Source organism: Aotus nancymaae, unplaced genomic scaffold (assembly GCF_030222135.1).
Source record: "Aotus nancymaae isolate 86718 unplaced genomic scaffold, 86718_ANA_hifiasm-v0.15.2.pri h1tg000051l, whole genome shotgun sequence".
NCBI lineage: Eukaryota > Metazoa > Chordata > Mammalia > Primates > Aotidae > Aotus > Aotus nancymaae.
Window position 1 is genome coordinate 23180507 of NW_026988465.1, and position 21106 is coordinate 23201612.

The 21106-nt window shown below is 45.9% G+C and overlaps 1 protein-coding gene, 1 long non-coding RNA gene and 1 pseudogene across 5 annotated transcripts in view; 2 read left to right on the plus strand and 1 right to left on the minus strand.

The window, feature by feature from the left end:
* On the plus strand, positions 1-10973 carry LOC105718522 (butyrophilin subfamily 2 member A1-like; annotated as a pseudogene).
* LOC135269240 (uncharacterized) overlaps positions 5738-21106 on the minus strand; it is a 24658-nt gene continuing 9289 nt past the window's right edge. Inside the window, exons 3-4 of the long non-coding RNA XR_010337565.1 lie at positions 8336-8438; positions 5738-6203 (exon numbers count right to left, since the gene is read on the minus strand). This is a non-coding gene — a long non-coding RNA (uncharacterized LOC135269240). The remainder of the gene's footprint in view (positions 6204-8335; positions 8439-21106) is intronic.
* Positions 6502-21106, plus strand: part of LOC105721485 (butyrophilin subfamily 3 member A3) — a 24846-nt gene continuing 10241 nt past the window's right edge. For all 4 annotated transcript variants that reach the window (XM_064363077.1, XM_064363076.1, XM_064363075.1 and 1 more), the window contains exons 1-9: positions 6502-6541; positions 7099-7119; positions 7215-7241; positions 13273-13442; positions 13825-15240; positions 18053-18112; positions 18200-18327; positions 18587-18934; positions 20642-20923. In XM_064363077.1, the coding sequence (XP_064219147.1) occupies positions 18243-18327; positions 18587-18934; positions 20642-20923 (715 nt within the window). In that variant the 5' untranslated portion in view covers positions 6502-6541; positions 7099-7119; positions 7215-7241; ... (2 more) ...; positions 18053-18112; positions 18200-18242. The remainder of the gene's footprint in view (positions 6542-7098; positions 7120-7214; positions 7242-13272; positions 13443-13824; positions 15241-18052; positions 18113-18199; positions 18328-18586; positions 18935-20641; positions 20924-21106) is intronic.

The window sequence follows — 21106 nt, forward strand, 5'->3', positions numbered from 1 at the left end:
GTTGGAGAGAAGAAGGACGGCTGGAGAATCGTCATTTGAGGACCAGAGGAGAAAAGAAGACGCCACGTTAATTCTACAAGGTAGTGAGGGTAGGGGAGGAGCCACAGCTCCGGGGTGGGGCGGCAGCAGGGGAGCGGCATCCGCTGTGGACGCCAGAGCGGGGCCTGGGAGAGGGGAGGCCCACGGTGGGGAGGCGCGGCTTCGCCTGGCTTTACCTCGCGTGGCCCGGCCTGGGTGCGGGGATGGGGAAAGGAAGGGAGGAGGGTGTGGAAGAATCCAGCGACCACTGAAGAAAGCGGACGCTGGCCAGAGAAGTGAGTGGAGGAGGCGGGAAACGGCCCGCTTCATCTTTGCCCTGATTGCTTATTCCATGGAATGTTTAGGGAATCCCTCTCTCGGGAGATACCTGAGCCTTCACATGCAGGGGACTCGCTGAAGCTGGGGGCTGATGAGACCTACTTGAGTGACAGGAGAGGTTGGGTCCGACCAGCACTGAGGTGCCGAGACTCCTAGGCTGATTCTCCTCCTCTGTAACCCTAGGCCTCTGGTCCCTGCCTGCCCCGGGTGCTCATGGAACCTGCTGCTGCCCTGCCCTTCTCCCTGCCAGCCTCCCTCCTGCTCCCCCTCCTCAGCCTGTGTGCACTGGTCTCAGGTAGGAATGTGTGCCACGTGCTGCTGTCACCTATGGGAAAGGAACGTCAACACTGCAGTCTGCAAAGGGAAAGAAGGACGGTGGGATTGTTGACTTAGCCTTTCATTCTGAGCATGCTCACTGAATTTACCAGTCCTGTCCAAAAGAAATACAGCCAGGCACAAAGGTCAAGTACATGTACAATAGCAAATTTTCAAAAAAAGTTAAATTTTACTTTTAATTTTAAAAAATAAAAAATATGAAATAAATCTGTATACTATATTCTGTTTCACCCCAAATAATCAAATATGAATATTTAAATGCTTAATACACCATATTACCAACGAGATAGTCAACATTTTGAAACTTTAAATCTTCATAATCCTGTGTGTATTTTACACTCACAGCTCCTTTCAGCTGGAACCAGCTAGTGGATAGGTGCCCTATTGACGGCTCAAGTTTACACTATACTCAGGCACAGTGCTAGATTGGGGAATGGAGGAAAATCTCCTCAAGGCACAGGGTGGGCAGAGGGTGCTCAGGGTGGGCTCAGTGTTTCCTTGTTCAAGCAGAAGCACTTTTCATAGTTACTGCTCCCAGGGGTGTTGTCGACTAGCCACAGCTGCTGGTCCCCAGAAATCCCAGCCCAAGAAAACCCTGTGGCTGTGGAAAGAACATGTTTGTCCCTGGAATATCTGCTTCCTTTCCTGCCTTAGAGATGTGGTGACTGGCGTCCTTGTCTGACTCCACCCCTCTGTTGAACAGCCCAGTTGACTGTGGTGGGGCCCACTGACCCTATCTTGGCTATGGTGGGAGAAAACACGACGTTACGCTGCCATCTGTCCCCCGAGAAAAATGCCGAGGACATGGAGGTGCGGTGGTTCCGGTCTCACTTCTCCCCGGCAGTGTTCGTGTATAAGGGTGGGAGACAGAGAACAGAGGAGCAGATGGAGGAGTACCGAGGAAGAACCACCTTTGTGAGCAAGGACATCAGCAGGGGCAGCGTGGCCCTGGTCATACACTACATCACAGCCCAGGAGAACGGCACCTACCGCTGTTACTTCCAAGAAGGCAGGTCCTCCAATGAGGTCATCCTGCGCCTCGTGGTGGCAGGTGCGTTACTTCCTTTTGCTTTGTTACTCTAGCACAGTGTGACCCCTGGGGAAAATTTCTCTCCTAACCTCAGGCGCATAGCAGACCAGCACAATCATCTTTCCTGGATCCCCTTTCCACAGGCAGATGCTTCAGGGACACTTTCCCTATGGAAAGAACATTCCAGGGAAAAATCCTTCCTCCTGCACAAGGGCCACCATGAGTGGGTTTGCCCTGCTAAGCCGTGGGCTTCACTTCTTGGGAAGCACATGCAGAACTCAGCTGAGGCCATGATCAGGAGAATGTGGTGAGTTTCAGAAGAAAAGTCTCATGCCTGCCTTCGTACTGAGCCGTGCACTTCTGAGAGTGAGAGGAGACACTCTTAATAATTGTTCCGGGACAATTGGAATAAACAAGGACTGACCAGAGAACTAAGACATATCAACTCTTATTTCTTGGTAAATATTAATCCTGACCTCTTTCCTGAAATGCTGATTGCCGAGAGAGTGGCTAATATGTAAATAGATAGGTTTATTAAAGGAAGACTTAATACAGAAGCAAAAAAAAATTTTTAGACAGAATCTTGCTCTGCTGCCCACGCTGGAGTGTAGTGGCAGGATCTCGGCTTACTGCAATCTTCACCTCCCAGGTTCAAGCAGTTCAGCTTGCCTCACCCTCTTGAGTAGGTGGGATTACAGGCATGCACCTACATGCCTGGCTAATTTTTGTATTTTCAGTAGAGATGGGATTTTGCCACATTAGCCAGGCTGGTCTCAAACTCCTGACCTCAGGTGATCTACCTACCTCGATCTCCCAAAGTGCTTGGGTTACAGGGGTCAGCCACCACACCCAGTCCAGAAGCAAAATTGTATTCCTGCTGACTCCACAGAGAAAGAGTAAGAATTTAGCTGGCAGGAAATAGATAAGGTTTCAACACAGAAATGTGTTTAAACTGGGATTTCTAGGAATTTGTTAAAATGACATCAAGTGACTACCTCTGTCTTGAGGTTAGTTTATTATGCATTAAAAGATATTTGTGAAGACTGAAAAAGCCTTTAAGGTGCAGGATAATCTGTGGTGGCATTTCACTCCATCAGACCAGAGGAGATGAGGACTAGGGACTTAGCTTCTTCCCAGGGGACCTCAAGTAACAGGTAGGAGGCCCCATCTTTGCTACTCACAATGGCAGCCTTGCATCTGATTAAAACAGAATATCGTGGAAGGAGGGTTTCTCAACCCTGTGTCATGGCAGAGTTGGTAGCAGTACTTCAGGGTTGACCAGTGATGCTTTCTGTGTGGCAGGAATCGGCTAATCTTTCTCTGTAAAACTGTCACTGGCCTGCCCTTCCCCACTCTGAACTGGATTGCTTAGAACTTTCTGTTTGTTTGTTTATTCTATTCTCTTTGTTGGGTTGATTGGCTGGCTGATTTGCCTGTATTGAACCTCATGGAATGTTTTAAAGAACTTTGTATTACAATATGCTGAGTTATTTTAATTCTTATTCTGCTGAGCCTTTAAATGTACAAGTAGTTTTATCTCTTGATAAAAATTAAAGTGAGCCTGGACAACACAGCAAAACCCCATCTCTTTGAAAAAATAATACAAAAAAACATTAGCCAGGCATGGTGGCATATGCCTGCAGTCCCAGCTACTTGGGAGGCTGAGGTGGGAAGATCACCCGAACCCAGGAAGTTCAGGCTGTGGTGAACCAAGATCACACCAAGGCACTCCAGCCCAGGAAATAGATGGGGACTGTGTCAAAATAATAATAATAATAATAAAATTGAGCCATAGCACTAGACTTCAGTTATTGGTTTAATTTCCTGTCTTTGGTAAAATTCGTTGGGAGACTTTACAAAGGAATTATTGAGAAGAAGTTTGGATGATCACACATGGCTGAAAGGTATCCCAGGACCATGCTTTTGCAGCTCTTTCATACGTGGTGTTCACTTTTGTTGAAGATTCATTGAAAGATGGATTGTAGTTAGGGTGCGTGTAGATCCTTAGGATTTTTGGTGATGATCTCTGATATTGAAAATGTGGTATGATTATCTTAATCCCTGGATCATCCACATCTTTCTAAAATACATCGATGTTCTCAAAGTACTATAAGAAAATTGCCCTGCCTGGGCAACATGGTGAGGCTTTGTCTCTAGAAAAATAAAATGGTAGCCAAGCATGGTGGAACGTGCCTGTAATCCTAGCTAGTTGGGAGGCTGAAGCAGGAGGATCTCTTGAGCCCAGGAGTACAGGTCACAGTGATGATTTTGCCACTTACTCCAGCCTGGACAACAGAGTTAAACCCTGTCTCTAAAAAAGCAAAAGGAAAACAACAGAGGCATTGCCTAACAGGAGCCTCTGGGAGGTAAACAGTGTGAATTAGGATTAGAGGTGGCTTTGTGGACCAGCATGTTGAAGCTCCTAAAAACCATCACCTCCTACGGGTGGTAGAGAGTGGTGGTTATGTGAAGTTCTGAACTAGACAGAAGGGTCAGTGTCTTTGATCAAAAGGTTTCTTAGGATTCTGCCCACCTGGCAGATTTTTGTCCTTGTTATTATTGTAGAGCTTCTGGAAGCTGCGGTCTACTGAGAAGTCATCTCAAGAGCAGAAAGTGAAATCCCCAACCTGTCTGTTTCAAGTTGGAGTTGACACACCCACCTTGAAGTGAGAAAGTTAGTCTGGCAGGATAAATTGAACAAGCATTTATAGCAAACAGTTAGCTGCTTGGTGCTTTGATGAGGCCTGTAGGTGGACCACAAAGAAAAGGGTGCCATGTGATCCTTTCCACTTAGAGAGCTCACAGTTCATGTGGCCCACTGGTCTCTTGGTGTTCTCCAGCATCAGGGTTCTTTGTTCCTTACCCTCACCCTTTTTTCCCTCCTTCCTCTTTCTTGCTTCCTACCTCCATCTTTTTTTCCATTACTTTCTCTCTTCACAGAAGAGATGCACTGCCTCTTGGCTGAGCCTGGGTATCTCTCCCCAGGACTGGGCTCTGAGCCCCTGGTTGAAATGAGGGGCCACGAGGATGGGGGCATCCTGCTGGCGTGCATATCCAGAGGGTGGTAGCCGAAGCCCCTCACGGTGTGGAGGGACCCCTCCTGTGAGGTCGTGCCTTCCCTGAAGGAGGACTCCACCCGTGATGCAGACGGCCTCTTCATGGTCACCACAGCTGTGATCATCAGAGACAGGTCCATGAGGAACATGTCCTGCTCTATCAAAAGCACCCTGCTCGGCCAGAAGAAAGAAAGTGTCATTTTTATTCCAGGTGAGTTCTCTGTCCTCTGAGACTCATCGAGTGCATGGGGGATCCTCAGCACACAGATGGAGCCCAAAGTGGGGGTGGGGCAGCAGTGTGGGTGGAAGGGTCCTGGGCCCTGAGGAGCTGGAGGCTGCAGCTGAGCTGAGGCCTCTCTCCTTGCCACAAAGGGAGAATCAAAGAGTCCCAGCGCTCAGGAGTAGGAGCCTCTTCTCTGAGGGTGAACCTGGTATTTTGTTTTTCCCTGCAAGGTCCTTATACTGCAGCAATTTTTAAACATTGAAAACAACCATAACACATGGAGAGTGGTGTGGATAGCTGACTCTACACTTGGTGCTCCTGTATGCTGCAGCCTTCCCTTGCTGGAAAATCCCTTCAAAATCCACTGAAAAATCCCACTCATAATTTATTCAACAAATGCTCAAGAAGCATATTTTATGTTCAAGAGGACTGTTCTAGAAACCAAAGGTAAATCATTGAAGAAAATATATCAAGATCTCTTCCCTCAAAAAGTGATTAAATAATTAATTAACTATATATTCTATCAGATGGTGATGAACATCTATAGGAAACATTGAGCAAGGAGGGAATAAAGAGGTAGGGGCATGAGACATTACAATTATGAACAGAAGGGTCAGGGAAGACGTCACTGTAAAGATGAGAATTGATTCATCCCATCCAATGACAAGGAACCATCAGACGCTTAAGGACTGAGCAACCCAGCTACAGGAAGAGCATATGCAAAGGGCCTGGGGAAGGAACATTTCTGGCAGTTTCCAGGACCTCCAGCAGGTGATGCTGGTGTGGCTGAAATGGAGTGAGTGCAGGAAGTGAGAAGAGATGAATTCACAGAGGGAATGAAAACACATATTATATATGGCATCATAAGCCACAAACAGACTTTGACTTTTGGAGTGAGTGAGATGGGAAGCACTGAGGGGTTTTGAGCAAATAATTAACTTGGGCTGCTCTGCTGAGGACAGACTGCTGATGGTAAGGGCAGAACAAGAAGGAGGGCACTGCAGTATTCCAGGCGTGAGTGATGGTGGCTTGAGGCAGGTGGTGGCTGTGCTGACTCAGCACAGTGGGTCAGCTTCACACACTCGGGTCCTTCCCATGCTGACTCCAGATGTTTCTGCTTTGATGCCTCTGGGCCCTGGCCTGGAAGCCACTGAGGTGTCGGCCAGCAGTGAGCCAGCATCTCTTTCACCATCTGAGTTTTCTGAGGGAGAAACAAACACAACAGGTAGCTGAGGAGCTCTTGAGATGTGCTCCTAGGGGCATCTCACCCCAGATGTTCTCTTCAAACTAAGTGGACATTTCTGGCTGCCTTTTCAGAATCCTTCATGCCCAGTGTGTCTCCCTGTGTGGTGGCCCTGCCTGTCATTGTGTTTATTCTGATGATACCCATTGCCGTATGTATCTACTGGATCAACAAACTCCAAAAAGAAAAAAAGATTCTGTCAGGAGAAAAGGAGTTTGAATGGGAAATGAGAGAAATTGCTATAAAGGACCTGGAGAAAGAATGTGTGGAAAAAGAGAAAGAACTTCAAATAAAAGGTAAAAGAGGCTGGGTATGGTGGCTCATGGCTTGAATCCCAGCACTGTGGGAGGTTGAGGCAGGCAGATCACTTGAGCCCCGAAGTTTGAGACCAACCTGAACAGTAAAGTAAGACCCTGTTTAATTAAAAATAAATAAATAAATAAATAAAAGAGTAGGAGGACAGTTCACCATTATAGAAAGGACACAACTCTCCCAGGTACCATCGTAGGGAAGAGAGATGAAATGCACAGCAGCAGCAGCAAGGGCTTGGAACTCTCACATCCTCGGAATGAATCTCTGAGAGCTTGTATTCTTTCATTCTTCCCGCCCGCATTGCATTCATTCACCTGGCTCCATAACGTACTAAATGGTTGAGCAAAAGCAAGTCTAACAAGGTACTGATACTACCCAGCCACCTGATCATGTGTCATTTCTGGTTTCTGACAGTGTCCTAGGCATGAGGGAAGGGAGATATTGCTGTCCACAGAAAGGAGGGTTCCTGCATTGTTGACTATAAACTTACCTTCTTTTAGTTCTTCTGTTGAAGACATCATTTTGTTTATTTGTTTTTCAGAGCAACTTCAAGAAGAATTGAGTAAGTTTAGCCTTTCCTGAACTACTGCGTGTACAATTTGTGTTCTGCTCAGTTAGCAGCATCTCATGACATTCACCTCTGTCTGTCCCTTGCAGGATGGAGAAGAACATTCTTACATGCTGGTGAGTGCCTCTGATGTTCCCTCAGACCTCAGCTTTCTCCCCAGTAGCCAGCTAACAGGACTCCTTAGAGGAGAAGACCAGGGGGCCCAGGGCTAGGTGGTGACAGCAGGGAACTGGAGTCAGATCACCAGCAGTGCCCCAGCAATGATGCATCATGGCTCCTGTCAGGGAATCCCGGCAGCTCTCAATCAACCCTACGATTTACATCTCAGGATCCGTTCTCTTTTGGAATAATTTAATGTGTGATTGCCAGAGGTTTTCCATATATAATAGCCTTCCTAAGAGTTACGTTTCAGTAGTCGTTGCTCTTTGATCCTGGATAAATTTGGGAAAAGACAATTCTTCTGTCTTAGCAATTTATATCCTGGGAATGGTGTAGACTGTGCAAATTTGAAAACCCATGTGGGGAAGAGGCCACGAGGGTTCTTGTGACACAGTAAGCCTGACACAAGGGTGTACCAATTGGTGGCCAGAAATGCCTTTCTGCTCCTAAGAGAGCGCTGACGCTCTGTGTATAGCCTGCCAGGGGAGGGGGAGCCACAGGTGAGTGGGAGAGCACAGAACCCAGTTGGCCGTTCCCAGCGTGCACTTCCCATCTTGTGATTCAGCCCCTCTGCCCGTAAGCACCACAGAGTCCCAGCTTTACCAGATACCATGGCACAGGGACCTTTCCTCTTTAGGTGAATTTCAAAATTGCCACTGTCAACTTGGGACAAAATAGCAAATTGTCACAAGCAGACATATTAACTTGGGGAATGGAGGAAATCGTTTTAACACAATAGAAAGGTAGACTGGATAAGTAAGAATAAATGCAGATGGGAGAGGCCTGCAGAATGCCTGGAGTCTGGAGCATTTCTTACACCAACAGGAAATGTACCTAACTAGGTACCTACATTTCTTATTCCTACCTATACGTTCTTTCGCCAGTTCCTTTATCCCAGTTTCTTTCTTTTCCTGTTCAAACCGCTTTTCCCCTGACAGCATCTTTTTTTCCTCTTGGAGTTTGTTGATCCAGTAGATATATAGAAGTCATACCTTCAGATATCAGATCTATGTTGTTGTAGCAAAACTGGATGGAAATACTTTCTCCTTACCTTTGCTTGCAGACCCCACAGGCAGCAGGTTTTTTGGGGGGACATTTATTCTCCTTCTTTATCCTTGAAGGGTGCCTTGTCAGTCATCTAAATCAGTTGTCATCTGGTAAAAGGAACACATAGGACCAATGAAGAGACACTTTACCCTCCAGGACAGTGTGAAGGGCAAGACCCACCTTAGTTGATCCATTGAGGAGAGAAGGAGTGGGACATAAAGTCACTGTACTGGTTTGAGCCAGGTTGGAAAGTTTCTAAGTAAAGAAAGTCCCAGAGATCATAGGTCTTGAATAGAAAAGGGAATAGATCTTAGAATACTGAGAGAAAATGTGAATGATTAATTTGGGCTCATTTCATAAACTCTCTGGATTTCATAGAGCCTCAATTTTTCTCAGCCTAAGAGTGCTGCTTCTGTCTTTGGAGAGACAGAAGTGCATCTTCACAGGCCGGGTGTGGTGGCTCACACCTGTAATCCCAGCACTTTGGGAGGCTGAGATGGGTGGATCACCTGGGGCCGGGAGTTCAAGACCAACCTGACCAACATGGAGAAACCCTGTTTCTACTAAAAATACAAAATTAGCTGGGTGTGGTGGCGCATGCCTGTAATCCCAGCTACTCAGGAGACTGAGGCAAGAGAGTTGCTTGAACCCAGGAGGTGGAGGTTGCAATGAGCCAAGATTGCACCTTTCTGCTCCAGCCTGGGCAACAAGAGCTAAACTCCATCTCAAAAACAAAAAAAAAAAGAAGTACAACTTCAATAATTCTTAGGGTGTGAGCTGCCTAGGATCAGGGGGCCTTCATGGAAATGGCCCCACATGGGGATCCTCCTGCAGCTTTCTGAGACCTCTCTGGGAACCAGGAATCACACAATCCCCAGGATTCCTGAGACCCCAGGCCTAAACCCGAGACTTCCTCTGCAGCTGATGTGGTCCTGGACCCAGACACTGCTCATCCCGAGCTCTTCCTGTCAGAGGACCGGAGAAGTGTGACATTGGACCCCTCCAGGGAGAGCATGCGGGAAAACCCAGAGAGATTCAACAGTCAGCTTTGTGTCCTGGGCTGGGAGAGCTTCACCTCAGGGAAACATTACTGGGAGGTGGAGGTGGAAAATGTGCTTGAGTGGACTGTGGGGGTGTGTAGAGACAATGTTGAGAGGAAAGGGGAGGTCCTACTGCTTCCTCAGAATGGCTTCTGGACCTTGGAGATGTTTGGAAACCAGTACCGGGCCCTGTCCTCCCCTGAGAGGATTCTCCCTTTGAAGGAGTCCCTTTGCCGGCTGGGCGCCTTCCTGGACTATGAAGCTGGAGATGTCTCCTTCTACAACATGAGGGACAGATCACACATCTACACATGCCCCCATTCAGGCTTTTCCAGGCCCCTGAAGCCCTTCTTCAGGTTAGGGTCTTATGACAGCCCCATCTTCATCTGCCCTGCACTCACAGGAGCCGATGGGGTCACGGTGCCTGAAGAGGGCCTGACACTTCACAGGGCAGGGACCCACCACAGCCCACAGGATCAATTCCCTGGTCTCACAGTCATGTAGACAAGCCCTGGTCATCTCAGCAGCCACCGCACAACGCCCCTGGCAGAAGACACGCCCTCCCCGCTCTGGTCACATAAGAGAACATCTTCCAGCTGCCTGTTTCACACCCCCTCCAGACCTCAGCCCCTGTTCACCTCCTCACTAGGCTGTGGCTTTAACAGTTCATTTGCTTGTAGCTATGAGGCCGGATCCAGGCATAGGGAGCTAGTTGTTACACAGCTCCCAGCCAGGAAGAAAGTGTGAGAAGCTGATTGGCAGCGAACCTGCTGTTTAGCATCAGGGTGACGACATTGAGCCCAGTATGCCAGTTGGCACCAGATGCTGTGGACTTGGAATGAAGCCAACGTGGTTCGCCAGGATGTGAGAGAAGAGAGGAATCCACACGACCACCGGAGGGGAGAGGGAACCAGATACGCAGGTCAGAGATAGAGGAAGTGGAACCAGAGAGCTGGGAGGGACCAAGGTTGTGAGGGTGGCTGAGTCCCACCATAACAGCTGAGGGGTCCCAGGAGACGATGGCTCATTTACACCCAACTCCAGGATTTCCAGAGCACACACCCGCAGGCCTGGACCTGGGATGAAGATAAATGAAGAACATGGACATGTGGGTGTGGTTGGGCTCAGGTGTCCCTGCAGTAAACAAGGAGTCAGTACTCTGTCCTCGAGTGTGGTTGAGATTTGAGGTCCTGGTCGAGCGGGGCAGTACTGGACCAGATCTACCTCAGCATTCCAGTTCAATGGGGGCACCTGTGACTTCAAACTTCCTGGGCTAATTATGTCTTTAGACACTTAATAACTGTTTAGGGCCTTGAGGAGCTTTTGTTTATTTGGGTTGATATTTGTTAATATTTATGGCATTTGAGATTGAAACAGAAAATGTTAAAATGTTATTTACTAATTCATGTTAAAATAGCATGAATGAACCAATTACAAGTTAATATAAGATGTTTTATGAAAAAATCAACTATTGTGTGCAAAAAAAAGAACAAAAAGTGTAACATTGATTAACTTTTTCCAAATTTAATGTCTAACTTAATAGAAGATGTTTGTATTCCCATGTCTGCTTTTGTATTAAATCAATTGGTATATCATAAGTTATATAGGCTCCAAAAAATCCTTACTGTACCCTACTGAGAGAAAGAGATCTAAAACAAATGTTTTATGATGATGATGATGATGATGATGCAAATAGTATTAACCTTGGAAACTCTGTAACAGTGTATCAGAGTTCTCCCTGGGAATCCCCAGACCACAGTTGGAAATTAGAATAGTGGATCCTGGAAGTGTATCCATGTGCTGGTTAATTTCAGGAGTCATCTCAACTGGACTAAGGAATACCTAGACAACTGGTATGACATTATTTCTGGGTGTGTCTGTGAGTGTGCTTCCAGAAGAGATTGGCATGTGAGTCAGTGCAAAATTTTCCCCTCCTATTGGCTGGGGACCCAGTATCACAAAAAGGTGGAGGAAAGGCAAATTCTTCTCTCTCTGGAGCTGAAACCTTCTTCTGCCCTTGGACATCAGAAGTCCTGGCTCTTCGGCCTTGGAACTTCGGGACTTGTACCTGGAAGCCCTGACTTCTCAGGCCTTTTGCTCTAGACTGAGATTTACACAGTCGGCTTCCCTAGTTCTGATGCTTTCAGACTTAAACTGAGCCATCCTACCAGCATCCCAGGGTCTCCAGCCTACAGATGAGCTGTCGTGGGATTTCTCAGCTTTCACAATCACATGAGCCAATTTCCCTAATAAACGCCTGTTCATACATATCTGTATCTATATCATATTGGTTTTGTCTCTCTAGAGAACCCTAATTAATAGAATCAGGCATCTAAAATTCTGGCTTTAATGGTAGTATTTTAGGTTTGAGACAATTCAATAATCCAACAGGACAGAAAAAACTTTAAATAGTCCCAAATCGTATTACTGCAGTTACTAATAGACACATTATTGAAAGAATCCAGAGTGATTCTTTCAGCCTCTGGGATTGAGGGCCAGATCATATATGGCTGTGAAGGTTATCATGCCAACCTGGGCTTTACCTCTGAGAGGGGAGCCACCAGAAGGTTTGGCAGAAAAAGGACTGGACTTACTTCAGATGCTAGACCGAGGTGGGCTGTAGGTAGGGGTGGTGGACAGAAACCTGAAGACCCTGTTGGGAGCTACTGCATTGATCCAGAGGGGAGCTTCCAATGACTTGCACCAGAGAGGAGCCGTGAAACGATCTGTTGCTGGATTTATTTTCAAGACAGAGAGAAAAAGGCTTTGCTGATAAACTTAAAAATGGGGTGTGAAAAAGGAGGGCATCAAGGATGACCACAAGGTTTGGGTCCTAAGAAACTGTACAGGCGTGAGCCACCGTGCCAGGCCCACACATTTGTTATTGTCCTGCCTACTCTGCATCTCCACAGGGATTTCTAGTAAGCTCCTCAACCTGAGTATACCCAAACCTGACCTTGGATTCTATGCTGGCTCCTCTCCTGGCCTCCAAAATTCACTTCTCCCTCAGTTTCCTCACCTCGGTGGATGTTGTCTTCAGGGCAGGTGGATTTAGGAGCCATCAATGCAGGGCTCAGAATGGAGCCTTTCAGAATAGAAGACAGTGAAATCCATTGAGGGTTAATACATGCAGGTGCTGTGCTAACTCTTCCTTAAATAACTTACAGAGCAGGTTTCATTTCCATTCTGCAGACACAGAATCAGAGGCTTTGAGTAATTAGTTAACTGGCTTTGGGTCCAGGGCTAATGAGTTGTGGATGACAACACATGAAGATAGAAAAAAAAAAAGCCTAGAGACAGTAGATAGTGAGCCAGCCTGCCTGGGACATGCTGACAGATAGCTAGATTTAGCATAAAGAAAATTTGTGTTCATGAGAGTTCCTGATGGCAACAAGAGGTAAGATAACCATGAGAAATGGATATTTCTTGATGAGACTAAATAAAGGAGACAGACATACCTATTACATGCAGGACACCACACTAGGTCTTGTAAAAGACAAAGAGAAGATAGGATCAAGTGCCTAGGTCTTGAAGGAGGGCTAAGTGCACTTTGCACTTAGCGTACATTCTTGTGACTTACTCTTTTTGATACACTGTTGTGAACAAACTGCATGTATTAATCATTCCATCCTCACAACGGCAACCCTAAAAGTCAAATACTATTAACTGTCCTTATTTTACAGATAGGAAACTGGGGCACAGAGAGGGTAGGTTCCTGGCCCAAGGTCACACAGGCCACCTGGCTTCAGAACTAGTGCTCTTATCCAGTTCATTGTGCAATCTCTCCTCACTAATTTTGAACTTCAGCAGCTGAGACCTACTAGAGAGTAGGTTCTCGATAAAAATTTGTTGAATCACTGAATTCATTTCTGCCCTATTTCCCATCCATTTCTTTCCCAAGACTTCTTTCCCAGAGTTCTGTATAAAGGACTGCATGAGAAATGGACCCAGGAGCCTCATACTTCGGAAACTACAAAGTTCAGAGATACAAAGTATTGGGCTCAGAAACTCCTAATCTGAAGCTTAGCACCTCAGCTGCTTCTCTGTGTCAAAGCGACTTGGATCCTGCAGGTAAGGATGGGGTGATTGTTCTTACTGATACAATTTCAAGCCATACACCTACTGATAGACTATGAATTTAAAAATAAATGAACAATTAAGTAAGGATGATGGATGGATATGGAATAAACAGTGGTATGGATTATAATAAAGTAAGAAAGTTTAGTAAAATATTAACTGTATCACTACAATCTACATGGTAGATACATTGGTATTCACTGAAAATTCTTTCACCTTTGCTTTATGTTTTAGAAGTTTTATGATAAAATGTTGGGAAGGAAAAGAGGGGAGGGAAAATTTGTGTTATTCTGCTCATAAGAGAGACCAGAAATGCCACTGGCTTAAACAAAACAAGGGTTTTCTTGTTTTATTTTGTTTTGTAAAATGAATTTAGACGGTGACAGTCCAGGGCTGATCTGGCAGCTCAGAGATGTCATTCAGGCCCCAGCCTGCTTCTGACTTCATTCTCTGCTGTCTCTGAATGCGGCTTCCAACCTCAAGTTTGCCTCATCGTCCTAGGAAGACTGCTGCACCTCCATTTCAAGAGTCTACATCCTACGCAAGAGGAAGAAGGACGTACATAGAGAGTATCCTAACACTCCCAGCTATTTTGGCCTCCCTTTTGAAGGATCTCTGGGAGAAGCACAAGCCCACAACTTTCACCTACAAACTATTGGTTCCAAGTTAGTCCCTTGGTCTCAGTATCTACAAGATAGAAGAGCATTTTGCAGTAGTCAAGAAAATTAGGCCTTATCACCAAGAAGAAAGGGGGAATGCATGATGCAGAAGCGACCATCCTTCTCAACCAGATACCACACAGCCTAAATTCAAGCTGTTACAATATAATCAAATTCCATCAGCTCAGTCACATCTTAGCCTTAGGAGCTTTGATCACTGACTTGCAAATCCAAAAGTGTGTTTTGTGATCCTAGGCCACAGGAAGAACCAGTTTGTCCCACAGACCTCTTACAAGAGATGGCATTCACAGTATATCTAGAGTCCAGCTTCAGAGAATATGTACTCCACTGGCAGCACGAAAAAGAAATACACAGGAAAATGCAATATAGCACAAACCAGCACCTGAGGACGAATGAAGATGCTCAGAAACACGCGCGCTAAAAATGTCCTGAAAAGGGTAAAACATGTCAAGCAGCACTGCCTCTGGAAACCAGAAAAATTATATTATTTGGTAACAGATCCTGAGCCTCGATGCTGGAGGTGCTTAAAAATGTGCATCGTATCTGGTTTTCTTTCCATTTATACATTTATTTGACTCTGTGGTAAAATATCCTTCTCCTTCATGTACCCATATTCATGCAAGCAGATGTTAACAGACTGCCACAATAGCATTTTAATTAGTGCACATCTTTCTCTCTTCACCACATTATAAGCTTTTCCCATTTTATTCTGCTATTTCTATTATGATAAAAGACTTAAGACAAGTAAATATATAGAAATACGTACATACAGGTACACACAAGAATGATTCAAACAGATAAACACAGAGAAACACAAACACTAAGGGAGGTGGGGCTGAAATTTTTCTTCAACCTGTACAATGTACTTTCAGTTTTCATTTCAACCTTTGTCAGTGGTTTCTGCCCAGCAACTGATGAGAAACATCACCTCTGAGCCAATCAAAAAACTAATTTCCAAAAAGAGATTGTTCTAATTCCTCACGGTGACCAGACAGCCTCTGCCTCCTTTTTCCTTTCTTCCAAATGAAAGACTCAACCATAATAGAAAGAATGGAGACCTATTAACCGCCTTTCTTCAGTGGGCTGTGATTTTCAGAGGGGAATGCTAAGAGGTAAGTGGGGGATGGGATGTTGATTGGAGCCTGGGCCACAATGCCTGGGAGGACAGGTGCTGAATCACTGAGAGTTGTGAGTAGGCATGCAGGGAGAGTACTCGGCCCAGAGAAAGGGGTGCGGTGCCTGTGGGGTGTGTGTGTGTAGTACTCAGCCCAGAGAAAGAGGTGCGGTGCTTGTGTGTGTGTGTGTGTGTGTGTGTATAGAGTACTCGGCCCAGAGAAAGGGGTGCGGTGCCTGTGTGTGTGTGTGTGTGTGTGTGTGCGTGTATGTATGTGTATGGGCGCTCATGCACACATGTAGGCATTCGGGGAGAGGCAAGAAGTGCAAACAATAAAGACCTTCAGAAGTTGGGATTTGGTGGAAGGAAAGGGAGACACCATGAATGAAGAAATATTCCAACTGCATGTTCTTAAGAACGTATTGTGATCAGAAAAGGGCAAAAAAATCTCTAAAATCTGTTCTGACCAACTGAAGCCATCTATTCTAAGACAGTCTAAAAAGAGATGCGCCTTATAGATTCATATGTAAATTTGTTCATTACAGAAATATTTATAGTATAGACAAATCTGAACCAACATACATATACAACAGGTGGGAGATAGACAAACAATGCATGGTTTAATCAGAAAAGACATTTCCATGATGCCTTTAGGAATTGCTTTTTGAATAAAGGGCAATTATTTTTAATTTTAACAGCATTAGATCCATACATTAAACCTTCTTTTGTATCTTTTAGGAACAGTATCTTTTTTTCCTTCCATTCATCATTTCCCCAAAACCTAACATATGTGTTCCAATGGATACAATCTGTTTCAATGTATGAATATTTAATTATTTGTTAATACTTCCCTAGTTTTGGCTATTTCAATTATCTACATTTGGCTACTGTAGATTTTATTATATTTAACAGCCTTAGACATAAATTTTTTGTCTTAATTTCAGACTTACTTTTCCTTCAACAATAATTCCTGTAAGTGTAACTTTTGGATAAAGCATACAACCTTTTTAAAGAATAGCGGTTCCTTAGTAGAGTATACAACTTTTTAAAGACACTTGCTGTATATATGACCAAAATGCTTCAAGAAATATTTCTATTTCTACTACCAAAGTATATTATTACTAGTAGAGATTTTTAATTTTATTGATTGACTGACTTGTAGAAATGGGGTCTCATTATGTTGCCCAGACTGGTCTTAAACTCCTGGGCTCAAAGTATCCTCCCACCTCGACCTCCCAATTGCTAGGATTAGAGATATGAGCCACTACTTAAACTCGTATACCTTTATGCTTTTCTTCATTTGCAATATTGACTATAATCAGGAAGAAAAAAATATCCTTTAAAAAGAATGAAAAAATATGTCTCTAAGGAGAGCAGAGAAATTGTGAACTCTGAAACCAATGGTAATAAAAATGATATCCCCTCTATAGCAACATAAAGAGCAGTTCTGAGGAACAGAAGATATGGTGAAATGCAGTGTTTAGTCTGGGTTGATGCAAGATCTAGGCGAGGGTGGAAGATGGCGGGCTGCACATTCCTCTGTTCCCTTGTTTCCTCTACATCCCTCCACACCTCCGTCTGCAGACCTTGTTCTCAGAGGCCGTCCCCAAACTCAGGTAGCCACAGCAGCAGGTGTTAGGGCTGCAGGCCTCAAGCTGCTTTGTTTTGGGAGAAACGGTTGAGGAGTTAGTATTTACTGAGCAGCTTATATGCTCCAGTCAGTATTATCACATAATAATTACTGTTAAGTAATACATGAAAATATTTAAATTTAAAGCATTTCAATATTTTAAAAGTAAAGGGAGCAAAAGGCCAAACTGTCCTTTCACTCACTAACCTCCGATCTTCAGTTTAGCATGCATCTTTTTAGACTTTTTCAGACATGTACATCTGTGATTATGCAGAAATGTAAAGCTTTGCTTTTGTTTTTCCATTGAATCATTAGTATAGTTCTGCAAGGTGCTTTTGATCACTTAGTGTATCTCCATTGTCTAGGTTCATGACAGTAAATCAAGTCTTTTTACCTGCTGCACTGAATTCCCTCTGAGGGATGAGTCATCATTCCTCTAAGCAGTCTCTGCTGGGGGCTGGCTCAGTTGGTTACCACTTTTATATTAAAAATAGTGCTGCAAGGTCATTCACACAGAGGCTTCTCCCTGCACCCATGTGAGTACTTTGCTAGAATAAACATCAGAAAGTGGAATTTCTGGGCCAACTGTGCACATTCTAAATTTCACATTTCATGATATTGTATGAGTAAATAAAGTTCCAATGGTTTTGTCCCATGACCAAGATCACACAGCTTGTGAATCATAGAGCCTTTGCCTATTGCTTACCTTCTTTGTGTCCCTAACACAAACATAGTGGGCCTGGCCCCTTGTGGATGCTCAGTATATATTTGTTGAATGACTTTATGAAGGGAAGAAAGAAGGCCTGGTCTTATTTGCAGCTCTCTGGTCACTAGTCTTGGATTAAATGTGGTGGGTTCAGCCCCTCACAGACTCCAAGGCCCCACCAGGCAGTCTTCCTGAATCCCACTAGGAGTCCACTGGGCCATGAGTTGACCATGATGATGGCCAAGAGCTAAGGCTTTGAGGAGTCCACAGTGTTGGACACCCACAGTGGTGGACCAGGTAGAACCAGGGAGCCCAGTGAAGAGGGTCCTGCATGAATCAGAGGAGGATGATGGAGGGTTGGACGGGCAGGGAAAGTTTGGGGAAGTGATAGCATTCTGAATATTTTCAAACAGTAGAGTGAAGATTTCCTGATCATATAACAGATGTGCATTTTACATAGACATGGTTTTACAGGTGATTGTCCATGTTGGAACTACAGGTAAAGACACTCAAGGACAAACATTTTTGGCAGAGGTAAGATCCTCAGTCACCATACTTGACTTTGCCCTGGGGGAAGTGGAGGTTTCAATGTTAAATCCTAAAGCTTCTTCTGGGCCATAGTGTCTGACCCACATCTTCTGGTGTCTCCTGATATGCACTACTGATGAAAATGGCAAGTTCCCTGGCCTTTCTTCTGCTCAGCTTTCATGTCTGCCTCCTCTTGGTCCAGCTGCTCACTCCTTGCTCAGGTAGGGAATGATTCCATGCTTGTTTCTGAAGTAGACAGTTACCTATTAGTGTTCTCATAGGACTTTTGACTCCTTCCCATACCTGAAGTCCATCCCAACCTGTGGGTTCACGTGTCACTAAGGAACAAATGGTTCCTCTTTTAGGATCGTGTTCCCCTCTAGGGTCTCTGTGTCTCACCTTCCCTGTCTGAGAAGCACCCTTCCTCTCATGACCCCAACCCCAGCACCCTCTGACGGACCCTCCCCCTTGTGTCGACAGCTCAGTTTGCTGTGCTTGGACCCCCTGGGCCCATCCTGGCCGTGGTGGGTGAAGACGCTGATCTGCCCTGTCACCTGGTCCCGACCATGAGTGCAGAGACCATGGAGCTGAGGTGGGTGAGTTCCAGCCTCAGGCAGGTGGTGAGCGTGTATGCAGATGGAAAGGAAGTGGAAGACAGGCAGAGTGCAGAGTATCGAGGGAGAACTTCGATTCTACGGGATGGCATCGCTGCAGGGAAGGCTGCTCTCCGAATACACAACGTCACAGCCTCTGACAGTGGAAAGTATTTGTGTTATTTCCAAGATGGTGACTTCTATGAAAAAGCCCTGGTGGAGCTGAAGGTTGCAGGTGAGTCTCCGGGCTTTGTTCTGAGAGCATTTCTGGGTAGGATCTAGAACAGATGCCGAGTTCCTCTTCCAAAAGCACTGCAGACACCCCTGGCTGCTCACTAGCAATTGCCTGTGCTGCCTTCCAACTTAGCCTCTCTGAGCCCCTTGAGTAGGACACAGGTTTTCCTTTAGGAAGAATTCCTGCTGTGCCCTACATGCTCACGTAAAGAACTCCCTTCCTCTGGCCACCAGAGACATAAGGGAAGTGAAGGAGGACAGATAGGAAGCATAAGAAATCATCGTGTCAGTGACTGGTACACAGTCATTTTGGTCTAATTGAGTAAGAGACAGCTCCTGTGGTGTCACCAAGTGCACAATACCATGGGCCCTGGGAGGTGCCACAGGGACTGTATCTGCTGCCAGTGTTTTCCAATCAGTGACTCCCAGGAACACTTTTGTAGTAAAATGAGGCATGTTTCTCACTCATTGCATTGAGGAAGAACACACATCACAGGGAGCTGTGGTGGGGTCTCAGTAAGAAGGTGTTAGAGCAGACTGAGTATACAGTTGGGCTCGTGTTAGGGTACTTGGGGAAGGGTTTATAGACTTAGTCCTCCGCTCTGGATGAGATGCCATCAGGAAAGCGTGGCAGGTTAATTCTGTGAGTGGGACCCTTAATCAATCTTACCTAGGAGGAAGGAGACTAGGGTGAGACTAAAGCTATAATTGAAGGGGCAGCAATTCCTCACTGCCAATGGGGGATGCTTGGTCATTGCTGTGATTTGGACAATGTTCATGTTTTCCTCTGCACTCACGCATGATGTGGGATGGTCTTGTTTTTCCCATGATCTGTCACAGTGACAAAGTCCTATTGTCTGTGTTCTGTGATATTGCTTATGTTCATAGGAGGCTACCAAGACCTGGTGTCAGGTTCCAGATGCTGGGGACAGCTTTTCCTTTCTCAGTGCAATCCCTTGCTCTGTGGCTTCTGTATGGGTTTGGTTTAAGGGGAGCTGTAGCAGACAATGGCAGAAGGAAGAGAAAAGTAGAGGCCTGGGTGCTTATTCCCTGGCTTCCTTCCTGCCGGTTACCCTCAGGCTGGCTGCATAGCCTTGCCAAATGTCACAACTCCTCTCAAGAAAGTCCTCAAGGATTGAATCTCTTCTCTTTTTTTTTCTTTTTTGAGACAGAGTCTCACTCTGTTACCAGGCTGGAGTGCGATGGCGTGATCTCGGCTCACTGCAACCTCCAACTCCCTGGTTCAAGCGATTTCCCTGCCTCAGCCTCCAAAGTAGCTGGGATTACAGGCATGTGCCACCACACTCAGCCAACTTTTGTATTTTTAGTAGAGATGGGGTTTCACCATGTTGGCCAGTATGGTCTGGATCTCCTGACCTCATGATCCGCCCGCCTTGGCCTCCCAAAGTGCTGGGATTACAGGCGTGAGCCACCGCGCCTGGTCAAGTGTCTTCTTTTATGTCTCCGAAACAGCTCCCTCTCCTCCTCCCTTAGTAACTGGGGTAGGTGGGAATAGCCCCACTGTTACTGACCCTGAGATACAGCGCTATCCCATTTAGTTTTCCCCTCATCATTACCACACTTTTGAAAACAGCTCCTGAATGAAATCTTCCTTGAATTACCAGATCTGAGTCTGCCATTGATTCCCATCAAGACCCTCCCTGATACAGGAGCTCTCCAGAATTTAGGCTGATTTATCCTTCCACAGCACTGGGTTCTGATCTTCACATTGACGTGAAGGGTTATGAAGCTGGAGGGATCCGTCTGGAGTGCAGGTCCACTGGCTGGTACCCCCAGCCCCAAATACAGTGGAGCAACGCCAAGGGAGAGAACATCCTGGCTGTGGAAGCACCTGTGGTTGCGGACGGAGCGGGTCTGTATGCAGTAGCAGCATCCGTGACCATGAGAGGCAGCTCTGGGGAGCGGGTGTCCTGCATCATCAGAAATTCCCTCCTCGGCCTAGAAAAGACAGCCAGCATTTCCATCGCAGGTCAGTGCCTGCTTGGCCTCAGCTTTACTGAGCTGAGCTGTGGCAGCTGAATGAAGGGGGATGTGTGAGTCTCTACTGTGTGAGTCTCTGGAGTCGACCTGGGTCTCTGCACAGCATGTAAGGCCCAAAACAGGGACCTGGAGGCTCCTGCCTGCTCCAGGGGAGCTTCCCTCCTCCACAAAG